This window comes from Eschrichtius robustus, unplaced genomic scaffold (genome assembly GCF_028021215.1).
Source record: "Eschrichtius robustus isolate mEscRob2 unplaced genomic scaffold, mEscRob2.pri scaffold_862, whole genome shotgun sequence".
In the NCBI taxonomy this organism is placed as follows: Eukaryota; Metazoa; Chordata; class Mammalia; order Artiodactyla; family Eschrichtiidae; genus Eschrichtius; species Eschrichtius robustus.
This window is the reverse complement of record NW_027175746.1, coordinates 17,284-35,300: the sequence shown is the minus strand read 5'-3', so window position 1 is coordinate 35,300 and position 18,017 is coordinate 17,284. Positions and strand designations below refer to the sequence as shown.

The window sequence follows — 18,017 nt, the reverse complement described above, 5'->3', positions numbered from 1 at the left end:
GGGCTGCTCTTCCTCACGGTGCACAGGTTTCTCATTGCGGTGGCTTCTCTTTGTTGCAGAGCACAGGCTCTAGGCACACGGGCTTCAGTAGTTGTGGCACTCGGGCTCAGTAGTTGTGGCTTGTGGGTTAGTTGCTCTGCAGCACGTGGGATCTTCCCGGACCAGGGCTCGAACCCATGTCCCCTGCATTGGCAGGTGGGTTCTTAACCACTGTGCAACCAGGGAAGTCCCATTCTCCTAATTTTAAAACAATCTGAATTTCAAAGCCAAGTATTTTAATTACTGAATGTGACAAATTTCTCAGGTCTCTTAAAAATTTTAATGATCTTTCTACATTTTACTGCCTTTTAGACAAGAAAAAGTATTATGTCACTAATATTTGCTGTATAACCGTACAGTAATCAGGAAAGCCACGAAGTAATATTCCATCAAAGCACAGTGACAGATATAATCCTTACCCATTGATTCCTCATTAGAACTCTTAATGCAAACGTTCAGTGGAGTAACAGCAAGAGTAACTTCCTCTTGACTCGATGTAAAAAGAACAATTGCCTCAGCAAGCACTCTATAAAATGTAAGGAACAGTAGTACATTATTTGAAGAACAAACAGAAAGAAATTATCATATTAAATGGGACTCATCTTTAACCTGGAAATAAATAGGTTAATTGTCCTGGATTTAGAAAAATCTACCCAAAAGACCTATCTTCATTCTTCTATATGAGCTGCTATATTTTTAGTATATCTTAAAATTACAATATTAGGAATCCCCTGGCAGTCCAGTGGTTAGGACCCGGCGCTTTCACTGCTGGGGGCTGGGATCAATCCTTGGTCGGGGAACTAAGATCCTGAAAGCCGCTCGGCTGCGGCCAAAAAAAAAGAAAGAATTACAACATCATTTGAAGGCCAAGAGAATAGCAAAATATATTCTAAGTAAAACATGTGAAAACTGCAGAATAAACCAAACACTAGAATAAAATATCTTTAATTCTATGCTTTCACATACCCAATACATTTTTTAACAAAAATGACCTGGGATCATACTCCTAAGGGAGATACTAGAAAATGGAGATGTTCAAACAGAACTGGGGTGAACTATGCTGGAGATGCAGTCGAGGGGTAGAGGTTTACAAGCAGTCTGCTGCCTGTATTCTCTTTCCCTTTGTCACTTGTCCTAGATTATTAACTATTTCTTTCAAGGTTGTCCTGACATTCCAAATGCCCTTTCATCCTGGGCTCCCTTTTTTAAAACACCTTTATTGAGATATAATTCACGTTCTACACAATTCACAGATTTAAAATTGTTTGATTTGCATTTCCCTAACAACAAATGGTGTTGATCATCTTTTCATGTGCTTGTTGGCCATTTGCATACGTTCTTTGGAAAAATGTCCATTCAAATCCTTTGCCCATTTTTTAGTTAGGTTATTTATTATCTTTTTATTATTGCATTAAAAGTTCTGGCCTATTTTTTGTTTGTTTTGTTTTGTTCTTCATTGCTGCGCACAGGCTTTCTCTAGTTGCGGCGAGCCGGGGCTACTCTTTGTTGTGGTGCACGGGCTTCTCATTGTGGTGGCTTCTCTTGTTGCGAAGCACGGGCTCTAGGCACGTGGGCTTCAGTAGCTGTGGCACGTGAGCTCAGTAGTTGTGGCTCACGGGCTCTAGAACGCAGGCTCAGTAGCTGTGGCACAGGGGCTTAGCTGCCCCACAGCATGTGGGATCTTCCCGGACCAGGGCTTAAACCCGTGTCCCCTGCATTGGCAGGCGGATTCTTAACCACTGCGCCACCAGGGAAGCCCTGGCCTATTTTTTAAATTGAGGTGAGGTCAGATAAAAATGAGATTCTTAGAATTTCTGTAATGTTAGTGTTAACCTGCCACTAGACATTAGATTAGCAGAGTTTCTCAATGCCAAAATGTCAGGAACACCTACCAAATTAATCTGGAAACTTTTCCAGTGTTAAGGGAGAGGTGTTGTACAAGATACTAAACAACCTGATACCAAAAATGACAACATGAATGTGCAATTCAAAAAGGAAGAAAAATACAAATTGCTAATAAATATATGAAAAGATGCTCAAGCTCCCTAGTAATAAAATAAACACCAAAAAAATGACTTTTTTTTTATATATATATAAAAAAAAGACTATGTCTTCCATAATAGGAGTTTCCTTCTCTCTTTCCCTCTCTCTCTCTCCCTCTGGTTACCAGGTGCCATGTTGTGAGGACAATCGGCCAGCCTGCATGGTGAGGAACTGAGGCCTACCAGCAACCACATGGGTGAGCTTAGAAGCTGACTTTCTGAGGCCTCCCACAGCCATGTCAGTGAGCTTGGGAGTGAATTTCTCCAAGTTCAGCCTTCAGATGAGACCACAGCCCTGGCTGACGGCTTGACTTCAACCTCATGAGAAACCTTGAGCCAAAAGCACCCAGCTAAGCCACACTTATTATTTTGAAGTAATAAACAACTGGGTTTTTTTAAAGCTTTAAGTTATGGGGAAATTTGCTTCACAGAAATAGGTAACTAATAACTATCTTATGCACTACTAGCAGCATTGTTTGTGATGGCAAAAAGTCGGAAACAACCAACTTTTTCACTAATAGGGTAATGGGTAACTAAATTATGGTTCACTCATACAATTAAAAATTATGCAATCATTAAAAAGAATAAAATTGATTTAACTAAACTGACATAGACACTAAAAAAGGAAGTTGCCAAGCAATAAGGATAGTAGGACATTTTCTTTTAAAAAACTATGTATGTGTCTAGTAGGTGATATAAATTTGAGAGAGAAGGAGAAAAAGAGAGAAAGAAAGATATCCATAGCTATAGGGAAAAAGAAAGTTATAGAAAGACTGGCTATAAATAGAAGATGATATAGAAGGATATACACCACATTGTTAATAGATGTTAAACCCCTGCCAAGTGGGATATATGCGGCAAGTAGAGGAGAAAGACTTCCATTTTTCATCTCTGCACTCTTCTATAAATTTCAGATGTATTGCAAGGAGCATGTATTTCTTTTGTAATTTAAAAAACAATAAGGATAAAATATCTTTTGGCTTACAAAGTAATTAATGTTTAAGCTACAGCTTAACTGAAAAATTGAGTACCTTTCACTGACAAATATGTCCCACTCATTCTCTAGAAAAAACAAACAAACAAACAAACACTTGGGGATAAAATCAGTTCATGTAAAAAGTGTTAAAATTTCCTCATGCTGTGTGTGTTAAGACTCAGATAGAAGGCACCATATAAATGCAAAGTATTATTAGATAATATATTTTTCTCTTAATACCACTTGATGTAGAAAGCCACTGATGGGATACTTCTAGAACATTTTGGCCACTAAATTATTATTTCTACCATTAGGCAGTTATTATCTACTTTTATCTTTCTCAAGGTTTCCTCTTGATCCTGTACGGTGATTTCTACAAGTCCAGTGTTAGCTTAAAAAAATGTTAACTGATTTAAAAGCTCTAGGCTATTAATTCTTCACTCTGTGACCATAATCTATTCAGAAAAATAAAAATAAACAACAGAGAACTCATTACCTTGGCTGAATCACTAGTGTGTTAGAACACATATTCTTTTCAAAAATAACTTGCAAAGGCTGACTTTCTTGAAAACACACATTATGAATCCTTTTAATACCTTAAAAAAATAAAGCAACCAGTTAATAATTTTAAGTGCAAAATTAACAGATTTTTTAAAGTCTTTAAGTTTCAGAGCCAGATTAAAATAATAAAATTAAAGTAATATTTAATATCTGACAGGTGCACAAAGCTCACAAGAAGCACTATCCCTTAATGAACGTGTTTATCGCTCCCTAGTGGACACCATGTAACATGTCACACCCTCCAACCAATTAGGCAGTAGAGTTCCCACATTCTTTTGAAATACAGGTAATTTCTTAAATTGTGTGTAAAATAGTAATTGCCCAAAACAGATCATACATCTATGATTCTTTTTCAGTATTTTTCATCCAAACTGATATTTTTGGATGGGAACTTTAAAAGTAAAACCTGAGCATCCAGTCTGTGAATTCTTTCCCTCTGAGAGGAGAAGAGGACTGTGGAGCAATTATGGCTACGGCCCAATGTACCAGCAACTGCAGGATATGTTGTACATACATTACCTCTGATCCTCACACTATGCCTATGGGATAGGTACTTGATCTCAGAAGAGGAAACTATAGCTCTAGCTCTGTTAAATGACTTCAAGGCTATGCTGTTTTAACAAGTATAGCTAGAATTTGAATCTAAGTTTGTTTTATCTCTTTCTTTTTTCTGAATCTGAGTTTGAATATGGAGCCCGTGTAATAAAATCCAGGTGGGCTATAACTTTCGACAGCATAATAATGTTACAATGAGAATCAAAAGGAGTCACCATAAACATTTCTCCACTTATTTTTTAACTGAATTAATAACAACAGCAATATTTATTATTTTCATAAATATTTACTGAGCACTTACTGTGTACAAGGCTGATCAGTTGTTCTTTTTTTTGTTTTGTTGTGGTTTTTTTTTTTTTTGACCACGCAGTGAGGCATGTGTGACCTTCCTGACCAGGGATCGAACCTGTGCCCCCTGCATTCGGAGCGCGGAGTCTTAACCACTGGACCGCCAAGGAAGTCCCTGACCACTTAGTTTTTTGGTTTTTGTTTCTTTTAATTAATTAATTAATTTTTTGGCTGTGTTGGGTCTTTGTTGCTGCGTGCGGTCTTTCTCTAGTTGCGGCGAGTAGGGGCTACTTTTCGTTGTGGTGCGCAGGCTTCTCGTTGTGGTGGCTTCTCTTGCTGAATTGGAGCATGGGCTCTAGGCGTGCAGGCTTCAGTAGTTGTGGCACGCGGGCTCAGTAGTTGTGGCGCACGGGCTTAGTTGCTCCGCGGCATGTGGGATCTTCCCGGACCAGGGCTCTAACCTGTGTCCCCTGCATTGGCAGGCGGATTCTTAACCACTGTGCCACCAAGGAATTCCTGATCAGTTAGTTTTTAATGGATTAAAAACCACGAATTTTAATCAGAAATTTAGTGGCCCAAAATAACAAACGTTTGTTATTTCTAACAATTCAGCTGAGTGGCTCCTCTGGTTTGGGTTGGCTTAGCTGTGGCTGGATCATTTTGAATGGCCTCACATTCATATCTGGGGCCTCACAGTTGGGACAACAGGGACAGCCGGGATGGCTGGGGCCTCTCACCACATGGTCTCCAATCTTCCAGGAGTCTGTGCTGGGCTGTGCTTATTCTCATGCTGATGGAAATGTTCTTAGTTTAACAGTGGAAGCTGACAGGCTTCTTGAGGCCTAGGCTTGGAACTCACACAACATCACTTCTAGTGCATTCTATTGATATCAAAGCAACTCCAAGGCCAGCTGAGATTCAAAGTAGGGAAACACACAGGGACGAATTTTGGAGCTGTGGACTAGCAAAGAACAACTCAGACAAAAATTTCTGACCTCACAGAGCTTACATTCTAGCGAAGGGAGGCAAACAATAAGAAAATCAAAAGTAGTACTTCCCTGGTGGTCCAGTTGTTAAGACTCCGCGCTTCCACTGCAGAGGGCACAGGTTTGCTCCCTGGTCGGGGAACTAAGATCCTGCATGCCGTGCGGTGTGGCCAAAAAAAGAAAAAGTAAAATAATTGGTCTGTCACATAGTGACAAGTAGCACAAGAAAAAAGGAAAGCTGAAAGGGGGCTGGGGAGTGCCGGTGGTGGTGGGCAGCAATTTCAAATAAGGAGGTCAAGGAAGACCTCATGGAAAAGATGCCATTTGAGCAAGACTGAAGGAGGTTTTTGAAAGAGCAAGCCATGTGCTATCTGGAGAAGGAGGCTTGCTAGGCAGAGAGAACAGGGGCCCAGCCTGGGACTCCCGGATCATGTGGGGCCTTACTGGCCATTGTAAGATCTTCGGCTTTTACCTTGGGTAAAATGGTGAGCTTTTTGAGAATTTTAAGCACTGGAGTGACATAATCTGACCTATTTTAAAGGGATTACTGTGGCTGCTATTTTGGGAAGACACAAAGCTCAAAAGTTGGCATATCTTACCTATTTTAAAAAATATTTTCAAGTTACTTTTAGATGGATAGGTAATAGAAGGTAATAGATGTACATGGTATAAAATTCAAAAGATACCAAAGAATAGACAGTGAAAATAAGTCACCCTCCACCTCTGACTCCTGCCACCCCAGTACCCTCCTCAGAGGTAACTACGGTTACCAGTTTCTTAGGTATTCTTTAGAAATAGCCCATGCATATACAAGCACAATCATATCTCTATAACAAATACCTGACTTGGGTGAAAGTTCTATTGGCATTGCCGAGGATGTCCAAGCTGAGAAATGCCTTATTTCTTTGTTATCCCTGATGCTTTCATTCCTGCTACTTGCCTCCTTCCCCTTTTTCCTTAACACACTAAACACTTCCAGTCTATACCTTTGACCACACTGCTCCCTCATCATAGAATGCCTTCCCATTTCTGACTATTAGAAATTTAGCCCAGGACCAGATGGCTTCACAGGCAAATTCTATCAAACATTTAGAGAAGAGCTAACACCTATCCTTCTCAAACTCTTCCAAAATATAGCAGAGGGAGGAACACTCCCAAACTCATTCTACGAGGCCACCATCACCCTGATACCAAAACCAGACAAAGGTGTCACAAGGAAAGAAAACTACAGGCCAATATCACTGATGAACATAGACGCAAAAATCCTCAACAAAATACTAGCAAACAGAATCCAGCAGCACATTAAAAGGATCATACACCATGATCAAGTGGGGTTTATCCCAGGAATGCAAGGATTCTTCAGTACATGCAAATAAATCAATGTGATACACCATATTAACAAATTGAAGGAGAAAAACCATATGATCATCTCAATAGATGCAGAGAAAGCTTTAGACAAAATTCAACACCCATTTATGATAAAAACCCTCCAGAAAGTAGGCATAGAAGGAACTTACCTCAACATAATAAAGGCCATATATGACAAACCCACAGCCAACATCGTTCTCAGTGGTGAAAAACTGAAACCATTTCCACTAAGATCAGGAACAAGACAAGGTTGCCCACTCTCACCACTATTATTCAACATAGTTTTGGAAGTTTTAGCCACAGCAATCAGAGAAGAAAAAGAAATAAAAGGAATCCAAATCAGAAAAGAAGAAGTAAAGCTGTCACTGTTTGCAGATGACATGATACTATATAGAGAGAATCCTAAAGATGCTACCAGAAAACTACTAGAGCTAATCAATGAATTTGGTAAAGCAGCAGGATACAAAATTAATGCACAGAAATCTCTTGCATTCCTATACACTAATGGTGAAAAACCTGAAAGAGAAATTAAGGAAACACTCCCGTTTACCATTGCAACAAAAAGAATAAAATACCTAGGAATAAACCTACCTAAGGAGACAAAAGACCTGTATGCAGAAAACTATAAGACACTGATGAGGGGGCTTCCCTGGTGGCGCAGTGGTTGAGAATCTGCCTGCCAATGCAGGGGACACGGGTTCGAGCCCTGGTCCGGGAAGATCCCACATGCTGCGGAGCGACTAGGCCCGTGAGCCACAACTACTGAGCCTGTGTGTCTGGAGCTTGTGCTCCGCAACAAGAGAGGCCGCAACAGTGAGAGGCCCACGCACCATGATGAAGAGTGGCCCCCGCTCGCCGCAACTAGAGAAAGCCCTCACACAGAAACGAAGACCCAACACAGCCATAAATAAATAAATAAATAAATAAATAAATAAATAAATAAATAAAAGAAAAAAAAAAGACACTGATAAAAGAAATTACAGATGATACAAACAGATGGAGAGATATACCATGTTCTTGGATTGGAAGAATCAATATTGTGGAGATGACTATACTACCCAAAGCAATCTACAGATTCAATGCAATCCCTATCAAACTACCAATGGCATTTTTCACAGAACTAGAACAAAAAATTTCACAATTTGTATGGAAACACAAAAGACCCCGAATAGCCAAGCAATCTTAAGAAATAAAAACAGAGCTAGAGGAATCAGGCTCCTTGACTTCAGACTATACTACAAAGCTATAGTAATCAAGACAGTATGGTACTGGCACAAAAACAGAAATATAGATCAATGGAACAGGATAGAAAGCCCAGAGATAAACCCATGCACATATGGTCACCTTATTTTTGATTTGGAGGCAAAAATATACAGTAGAGAAAAGACAGCCTCTTCAATAAGTGGTGCTGGGAAAACTGGACAGCTACACGTAAAAGAATGAAATTAGAACGCTCCCTAACACCATATACAAAAATAAACTCAGAATGGATTAAAGACCTAAATGTAAGGCCAGACACTATAAAACTCTTAGAGGAAAACATAGGCAGAACACTCTATGACATAAATCACAGCAACATCCTTTTTGACCCACCTCCTTGAGAAATGGAAATAAAAACAAAAATAAACAAATGGGACCTAATGAAACTTAAAAGCTTTTGCACAGCAAAGGAAACCATAAACAAGATGAAAAGACAACCCTCAGAATGGGAGAAAATATTTGCAAATGAAGAAAATATTTGCAAACGACAAAGGATTAATCTCCAAAATTTACAAGCAGCTCATGCAGCTCAATATCAAAAAAACAAACAACCCAATCCAAAAATGCGCAGAAGACTTAAATAGACATTTCTCCAAAGAAGATATACAGATAGCCAACAGACATGTGAAAGAATGCTCAACATCACTAATCATTAGAGAAATGCAAATCAAAACTACAATGAGGTATCACCTCACACCGGTCAGAATGGCCATCGTCAAAAAATCTACAAACAATAAATGCTGGAGAGGGTGTGGAGTAAAGGGAATCCTCTTGCACTGTTGGTGGGAATGTAAATAGATACAGCCACTATGGAGAACAGTATGGAGGTTCCTTAAAAAACTAAAAATAGAACAACCATATGACCCAGCAATCCCACTACTTGGCATAAACCCTGAGAAAACCATAATTCAAAAAGAATTATGTACCACAGTGTTCATTGCAGCACTATTTACAATAGCCAGGACATGGGACCAACCTAAATGTCCATCTACAGATGAATGGATAAAGAAGATGTGGCACGTATATACAATGGCATATTAGTCATAAAAAGAAACGAAATTGACTTATTTGTAGTGAGGTGGATGGACCTAGAGTCTGTCATACAGAGTGAAGTAAGTTAGAGAAAAACAAATACCGTATGCTAACACATATATATGGAATCTAAAAAAAATGGTTATGAAGAACCTAGGGGCAGGGCAGGAATAAAGACGCAGATATAGATAATGGACTTGAGGACACGGGGAGGGGGAAGGGTAAGCTGGGATGAAGTGAGAGAATGGCATGGACTTATATATACTACCAATTATAAAATAGATAGCTACTGGGAAGCAGCCACATAGCACAGGGAGATCACCTCGGTGCTTTGTGACCACCTAGAGGGGTGGGATAGGGAGGGGGGAGGGAGACGCAAGAGGGAGGAGATATGGGGATATATGTATACGTACAGCTGATCCACTTTGTTATAAAGCAGAAACTAACACACCATTGTAAAGCAGTTATACTCCAATAAAGATGTTTAAAAAAAAAAAAAGAAAAGAAATTTACCAACATGTGATGCTACCACCCAGATAGCCCTTCCTCTTCACCTTTCTCTCCTTTGAATCTCTTGCCCCAAGTACATCCATTGTGCTCTTTTTAAAGCAACTTGGCTTGGTGTACCTCTTCATTGTGGTTTTTCTAGTCTTCCAGTTTAATAATAATTTTCCTTGATAGAATGCAAACAGGATAAAAATTTAGAAGTCCTGTTTCCTCTGTGTCATTTATTGATTTTATCTAGTGCTGCACAAAGTACTGGACTCTAAGAGACAAGGAATTTTCACCAGAATTTCTTCCTTCATTGAGAAAGTCTCACTATTGAAACAAAAACAAAACAGCGGAACTAAAGAGAATGCCTAGTAATGTGGTTGACTTAAATTCTGACACAAGCTCCTTATCTTCTCACAGACCAGTAACAGACAATTTGAGGTCCAGCAGCCAGTCCATGGACCGCTTGAGGAGCACTGCCTTATACCATCAGCTGCCAGCCATGGCATATATGATGCTATGATAGAATTCTGCTTGCTGTTTCATAGCTCAATTTGCAACTTCCCTCAGTGGCTCCAGAGAACTCTTTCAAACTTAAAGAGGTACAGCTAAGGAACAAGCATTATTTTGGAGATGTTCCATTTGTGGGGTTTGGAATTTCAGAGGTTAATGATACTTATAAGTTGGCAAATGTTTCTCAATCCCTTTAAGTTCACTGTTATGCAAGTTTAAAGTCATTAGCGTATCTGTAGAATGCCCTTTTACAAAACCTTAAAACAGTGAAGTGGAAATCCTGCCCTCTTGACACCATGTCATTAATATACATGTATGAATCAGGGTTTTATTTTCACTCAATAGCCAGTGCACCCCTCGTATGGAAGCCCCTCTCTGTCGGAGATCTGTCTTCTTGACCAGGACAGAACTTATTAGCAGGTGCTTTGGATCAGAGCATGTTCTTCAGGGACAATTCACTGACTCATTTTTAGCCACTCTGGGGCCAGTGCCAATGAAAATACAGAGAATTGATAGAATTATTATTAGGCAGGTAAATATTTCATATGAACCTTGGTTCTTGATGACATAAATCATCTTTTTTTTTTTTCTATTAGCAGATGCTAAATAACCTAAGAAATCACCGTTCTGGAAACCATTTATGGTTAGATTCAGAGAAGTTAGTCTTTTTTAGCAGCTCATGCTTTTGCAATTGTTTTCTATCAATGAAGAGAGCCAAATTTACTTCACTGTCTTTAATTTCTTCCCCAGTTCCAAATATGTATTTCTAGCAGTTTATTGGATATCTCTGCCCAGGTGATTTTTCTCAACTAAATTTGAACAATGTTTCTCCACCAGATTATAAAAATAAAATTGCAAACATAATTTCCTGGGCTGGGTACATACAGTTGTGGGAAGTATAACTATTTACCCCATTTACTGGGTATCAGCATCTATCCCCTACTTCTCCCTTCCTTCCTGAGCCATCCTTCCCTGTTATGTAGCAGCCATGAGGTTTGGGTGGGACTGACTTCACTTCCAGTATCACTTGTGGGCCCTCACTGGTATAAATCAATTGATGTAATCTTATCCCCCTTGCAATTGAATTTGGTCCAGATATGGCAATAAGCCAAGGCAATTAGAGAATGGAATTCCCCTGGCTCCCCAGGATTAATTTAGGTTAGTCCAATCAGAGCAAAGTCAAGCACTTTTGTTCAGTGCATGTATGAATTATGGCTCTCACTCCCCCAGATGTGAAAGAGCAAGCATGTAGCCCCAGCTGCTGCTGCTGCTAGAAGTCATCTCATTATTAAAAGTTTATAAGAGGAGGGAGACACCAAGAGGGAGAAGATATGGGGATATATGTATATGCATGGCTGATTCACTTTGTCATACAGCAAAACTAACACACCACTGTAAAGCAATTATACTCCAATAAAGATATTAAAAAAAAAAGTTTATAAGAGAAGCTCGCCTTAGTATAACTCACATGGAGGCAAGCAGACCTGAGAGAATTTTAAAAAGAAGGAGAAGCAGCTGCTGCAGCCTGGATCGAAACACGCCTATGACCTAATTTTGAACTTTTAGTTTACATGAGCCAATATTCCTTCTTATTGTTTAAGTCAGTTTGAGTTGGATTTTCTGGGTGGTTTTTTTTTCCCCCTGTTATTTGTAACTTAGAGCAGGGGTCCCCATCCCCCACCCCCACCACCCGGGCCGCACAGCAGGAGGTGAGTGGCAGCTGAGCCCCATTGCTACCCATCGCTGGCATTACCACCTGAACCATCCCAATCCCCCCACCCCCGTCTGTGGAAAAATTGTCTTCCACGAAACCGGCCCCTGGTGCCAAAAAGGTTGGGGACCGCTGACTTATAGCATTCTAACTCATACAACTTCCCTACAAAAGCTATTAAAAATCAACCAATCACAAATATGTATTGGACATTAATCAAGCCACTTGAGACATACTTAAGAAGCTGAAAAGTTGGTTTTTTTAAATCTAGCTGGGGACTTCCCTGGTGGTCCAGTAGTTAGGACTCCATGCTTTCACTGCCGAGGACCCAGGTTCAATCCCTGGTCGGGGAACTAAGATCCTGAAAGCCGCGCGGTGCAGCCAAAAAAAAATTTTTTTAATAAAAAATTAAAAAATAAAATCTAGCTGGAAATAAGGGATGAGGATAATTGTAATAACATCAGTCACTGACTATTCAGTACTGCCTCTGTGTCAGGTACCACACTAAGTGCTTTACACATGTGATCTCACTTCATCCTCACAACAACCTCAGAATCTGAGGGTAGGTAAGATTATCCCCATTCTAGAGAAAAGCAAATGAAGGTTCAGAGAGCTTATGTACTGTCACAAAGCTAATAAGAATTATAGAAGAATCCACATCCAAATCTGTGTGATGTCAGAGCTTGCGGTGCTTTTTGTGTGTGTGTGTGTGCTTTTTTTTTTTTAATTTTTACTGAAATACAGTTGATTTACAATGTGTTAGTTTCAGGTGTACAGCAAAGTGATTCAGTTATACATATATATATATATTATTCTTTTTTAGATTCTTTTCTGTTATAGCTTATTACAAGATATTGAGTATAGTTCCCTGTGCTACACAGTAGGTCCTTGTTGGTTATCTATTTTATATACAGTAGTGTGTATATTTTAATCCCAAACTCCTAATTTATCCCTCCCCCCACCCTTCCTGGGCTTTTAATCATGCTCTTTACATGATTCTGCTATGACATGAACTGAAGCTCAAAGAAGGAAAAAATAATGTTAAAAATTGATATTTTGCAGAGGAAAAATTAAGGAATATAATATGAGTAAGAGCTGAAATAAAAATATTAAGATAAATGTAAGACAAAATTAAGAAATATAAGATAAATCGTAACACTAATATAACCTTCCAGAAGACCATTCCACTATAAAAAGATTTGGACCAATACCACAAGTACAAGATTTTTTAAAACATACACTCCTAACTGGTAACTTCAAATAAAATAGCAGCAATCATCATAAATATTACTAGCGCTAACTCTTAGAAAATATGCCAGGTATTTCTTTAAACACTTTAGAACTATAACTTCCTATAACTCATTGAAGCTTCACAAAAACCCTAGGAGGCTGGTACTACCATTGTCCCCATTTTACATATAGGGAAACTGAGGCACAAAGATGTAAAATAATTCGTCCAATGTCTCAGCAAGGAAGAAGCAGAGCAGGATTCCACCCCAGACCCTGTTGACCTCCAGAGTGCATGCACTTTATCACCATGCTATACATATTTAACCATGTAAAATCCTATATGACTACAACATTTGAATATCTACCATGCAAGGCTAGGAGGCAGGAAATCTCTTGGTGTAGCAGAGAGAATGAATGAAGGTTTTGGCTCCTACTATTGTGGGGCTGGACTCAAATCCAGGCTCTGTGACTTACTAGTTCTGTGCCCTTGGGCCAGTTACCATGCTTCTTTCAGCCCCAGATAAAATACTATTTACCTCCTGGAGCATTTTTAATACAGGTAGGCATTATTCTTTTCTGTTCGTTCCAAGGAACACTGTTACCAAGGCAGTCTTACAGAATATCATCAAGCAGCTAGTTAATTTTAGAATACTCAATTGTTAGAATTCAGATGGACATTTAAAAAATTGGTCTGTGTGCAGGCAAAGCTTGTGCCACTGACAAGCCAAAAAAGGAAATAATTAATACCAATCAACTCACAGTACTTCTACAGAGACAAGATAATATTTATAACTGCCCTACCACAAAACTATACAAATTCTAAGCAGTAGTGCAATGGGAAGTCTTGATATGCGGTTTGAATATTCTAAGCATGAAAAATATTAACAAAACACACACATACTTTAAACTGGATTTAATTATACCTACCATGTCTGCAGAAGAACTGAATAACTACTTTGCACTTATCAGATCTGGTAAATATTTTGCATTTCTCTACATTTCTTTCGAGGGAATTCAGACATCTAAAGATAGGCAGAATTGACTGTAACACAAACACATTATAGAAGAGCACATACTTAATAGGGTTGCTTGATTAGTTTAAAAAAAAAACTAACAAAAGAAGAGTAAGTATATTCGTAAATGAACAGACTGTCCTGCATGCCATTTAAACCAAGTATTAAGTACAGAATAGGTGTTATGCCCTATATAATGAATATTTCTACAATACAAGAGAAAACCATGCCCACTTACTCTTACCTTCATTCCCAATTTGCAATTTAAATTCGATATTGTGTCACTATCATTCGTTTTCACCGAGGTTGACCATTGATAATGTTGAAAAAACACAGGCGAGAAGAGGACACATCCATATGCTGACCGACAAGAATTCACAGATCTTAAAGCAAGCTAGAAAAATAAAATAATAGCTATACAGGAAAAAATCAACTTTAATGATTAATTTTAAAAATTCTGTTATGTTTAACATCGCACTGAAATGTGTCCGGGTAAGGCTATGGGATGTGAACTGCATGATATGGACTACATTATACACATAAGTTATAGTACTGATGTAATATGGACTGCATTATACAGTGTGCATTTAATTTGCATATGTACACACATCTAAACGGAATATATTATATATAGGTATTAAGTCTAAAATCCTGCATGCTGAAATTGTATTTTTCTCTTGTTTGTTTGTTTTTGGTAACAAGAACATATTTATAATTGTAAAAATGTAAATGCCCACAGGGGCCTTAACTTTAAAGCACAAAGTGGCAGAAGGCAATATAAAAGGGAGTAAAAAGATTGCAGCAAAATTTTCCCTCGCCTAAGGGGAGAAACTGTTAGTCAGCCAACTACTGCCACTTGGGAATGCAGGCCCCAAACTATCAGATCTTCTGAGTTTTCAACAGAATCAGGAAATTCAGATTTTTATGTGGACTCTCCCAATTACTAAGTGTTAGAAAATTATTTCATTTTTTAAAAAAAACATAGTGCAGGCCCCACAAAACATTTCTGCAAGCCATATCTAGCCTCTTGACCACCAGTTTGTTTCTTCTGGCTTAAATCAACTGTGTACGATTTTTAAGTTTACCACGCTCTAGATGTATTTAGATATGTAAAATAAAGATGAACAGTGAAAGGGCTGATTAGAATTTCTGGATTTCCTAGCTAACATTCAATCTGGACTGGGATTTATAAACATCTTCTTTTGTCCTTAATCTATTAGTTAAATTTCTTACTTACACCTTTTTCAGAAGGGTCTAGCCACAGCTCATCACTAATTCGTGAGAGTGCTTGGATCGCTTTCCCAAATACTATGGAGAAAAAGAAAGGTGCCTTTTACATTATTTTTCTCAAACAATAAAATCACAGGACTACTTCAGCATTCACAGGACTCAAGATAAATTCATAAAGAACAGTGTTTTATAGACTAATGCTACAAATTGTTTTAAGAAATACAGTATAATACCCTTGGCGAAATGCCAGACACACAGTAAGTACTCAATAAATTAACAAAATGAGGGATTTCCCTGGTAGTCTAGTGGTTAAGACTCTGCCCTCCCAATGCAGGGGGCCTGGGTTCAATCCCCAGTCAGGGAACTAGATCTCGGGAACTAGATCTAGAGCCTGCGTGCTGCAACTAAGACCCAGCGCAGCCAAATATATAAATAAATATTAAAAATAAATAAATTCACAGAGTGAGTGTGTGAAATAATAAAATGCAACAAAATTCTTCCTTTCTATGTGTTCACAGTGTTGCATGGAACTATTGTGGCAAGCCAGTTTCCATACTAATGCATTTTTAAACTTGGTTTAAATAAATGTATACCCCCCACCCCCCAAAAGTGTGAAAACAGAGCATATAGGAGATGGTTTGAAGGGTTTTAATAACTTCACAGGCGGCAAAGTCAAAACAAGTCATGAGAGAGAAATTAGAGGAATTCAAGATGTATCTCTGATGTTTGAGCACAGAACATGCCAGATCTTCCCAGAAAACACAGTTAGATGCCCTGTCAGAAAGAGAGGCCAGGGCTGGATGAAATATTGGTCTTATCTGGTAAGACACCATTAGTGTTCTTATAAATTATGAATAAGTAAAAAATATGGCAAACAGATATGGGCTACTATGCAATAAAAATGGATGGCCACATCAATCCATGGAAAAGTAGAAAAAAGGAAAAATAATTTCAGAGCATAAAATCAGATTATTATGCTTAAGAATCAGAGTTGGCTGGCTTCCCTGGTGGTGCAGTGATTAAGAATCCGCCTGCCAATGCAGGAGACACGGGTTCGAGCCCTGATCCGGGGAGATTCCCACATGCCGCAGAGCAACTAAGCCCGTGAGCCACAACTACTAAGCCTGCACTCTACAGCCCGTGAGCCACAACTACTGAGCCCACGTGCCACAACTACTGAAGCCCACGCGCCTAGAGCCCATGCTCCACAAGAGAAGCCACCGCAATGAGAAGCCCGTGCACCACAATGAATAGCCCCCACTCGCCGCAACTACAGAAAGCCTGCGCGCAGCAACGAAGACCCAACGCAGCCAAAAATAAATAAATTTAAAAAAAAGAATCAGAGTTCGGGGAATTCCCTGGTGGTCTGGTGGTTAGGACACCGCAATTCCACTGCCACGGGCCCGGGTTTAATCCCTGGTGGGGTAACTAAGATCCTGCAAGCTGCACGGCATGGCCGGAAGTGGGGTGCAGGCCTCAAACTGAGAAAGAGAGGATGACTAGGGGGAAAAAAAGAGGCGTTTGTCCCTTTTTACCACTTCACATTCACCACTTCTTCCTGGAGCTAGCTAATGAAGACCTTTCATTCATTCAATGAGTATTTATTGAGCACCTAGTATGTTCCAAGGACGGTACAAGCCAAGGCAATGGGGGTATAGCAATGAACAAGATGGGTTTACAGCTCCTCCCCTCACAGGGCTTAGAGTTATGGAGGAAAAACAAATTTAAACAATCATACAAATAATCACTTATTGAGAACTAAGGTACACACTGCAAGAGAGAACTTTCTAGAACTCTGAGAACAGCAACACTGGGGGGGCTTGTGCTTTCCTTTCCTGTTAATACTGTTGCATAGAGGTCGTCAACACAGGGGAAGCCGGCTGCAACACAAGATGCCTTTCAATAATCACTTTCAGGTTATGATCTGTACGACCATTACTTTTCTAAATAGAGACTTTCTGGAGTAACTTACATGTTTAAAGTACCATTTACAATAAACAATAGTTCTTGTACATTCCCATTCATTACTGAGCTCTTTACCTGCATTTTATTCCTACAACAAACCCTATAATGAAGATGCTGTTACTATTCTCATTTTACAGATGAGAAAACTGAGCCCTGAAGTGATTCCGTGGCTTGTCCCAGGTCATACATTAAAAATGCTAGAATTTGGAAAAAAATACAGGTTTATGCTTTTTTCTCATGGCACTAAAGTACTTTTACTGTCCAAGCATTGTTTTTCCCAACTTCCCACACAGTCCTTATCGTCCCGAGTTTCAAGCTGCCCTTCCAATATCTGTCCGGATAGTGCAACTTCATTTTATGGACACCTATGAATATAAATATTATGCATAAATAAAAGCAGATGGGCCGTCATTCGCCCCTCAGAAGCTAACAAGACCCTGGGTGGGTGGGGGCTGGCTGTGGCCAGGCCTTGTGTCCTCAGCCCCTAGGCAGAAAGGCAAAGGTCAAGAAACTAGACGATGGTGTAAACTTCCCCATGAACCCTAGTCTTTCCCTTTTCTACACAGAAAGGCAAAAAAGGCCTCTGCACCTTTCACCTGACTGCCGCTCATCCCGCACTTCAACATGGCTGCAATCCCTAAAAAAGTCAGTCACTCTGCGCGCCTCAGCTCGAGGGCCCCAGGTGCCCGGATGTTGCCCGCGCTTTCGGAAACTTCGCGATCTTGGCCACCGCCGCACCACAATTTCCCAAAGAAC

At 39.5% G+C, this 18,017-nt stretch overlaps 1 protein-coding gene across 1 annotated transcript; it reads right to left on the bottom strand.

Moving 5' to 3' along the window:
- Window positions 1-458: 458 nt before the first annotated feature.
- Window positions 459-17,887, bottom strand: LOC137758401 (cell cycle checkpoint control protein RAD9B-like; the record flags this gene model as incomplete). The annotated part of the gene is made up of 6 exons (XM_068534471.1): window positions 17,851-17,887; window positions 15,304-15,374; window positions 14,311-14,460; window positions 13,981-14,095; window positions 3,554-3,653; window positions 459-565 (listed from the first exon to the last, which is right to left on the bottom strand). Coding segments are annotated over exons 1-6 (580 nt in total), but the record flags the coding sequence as incomplete, so codon positions are not given.
- Window positions 17,888-18,017: the final 130 nt, after the last annotated feature.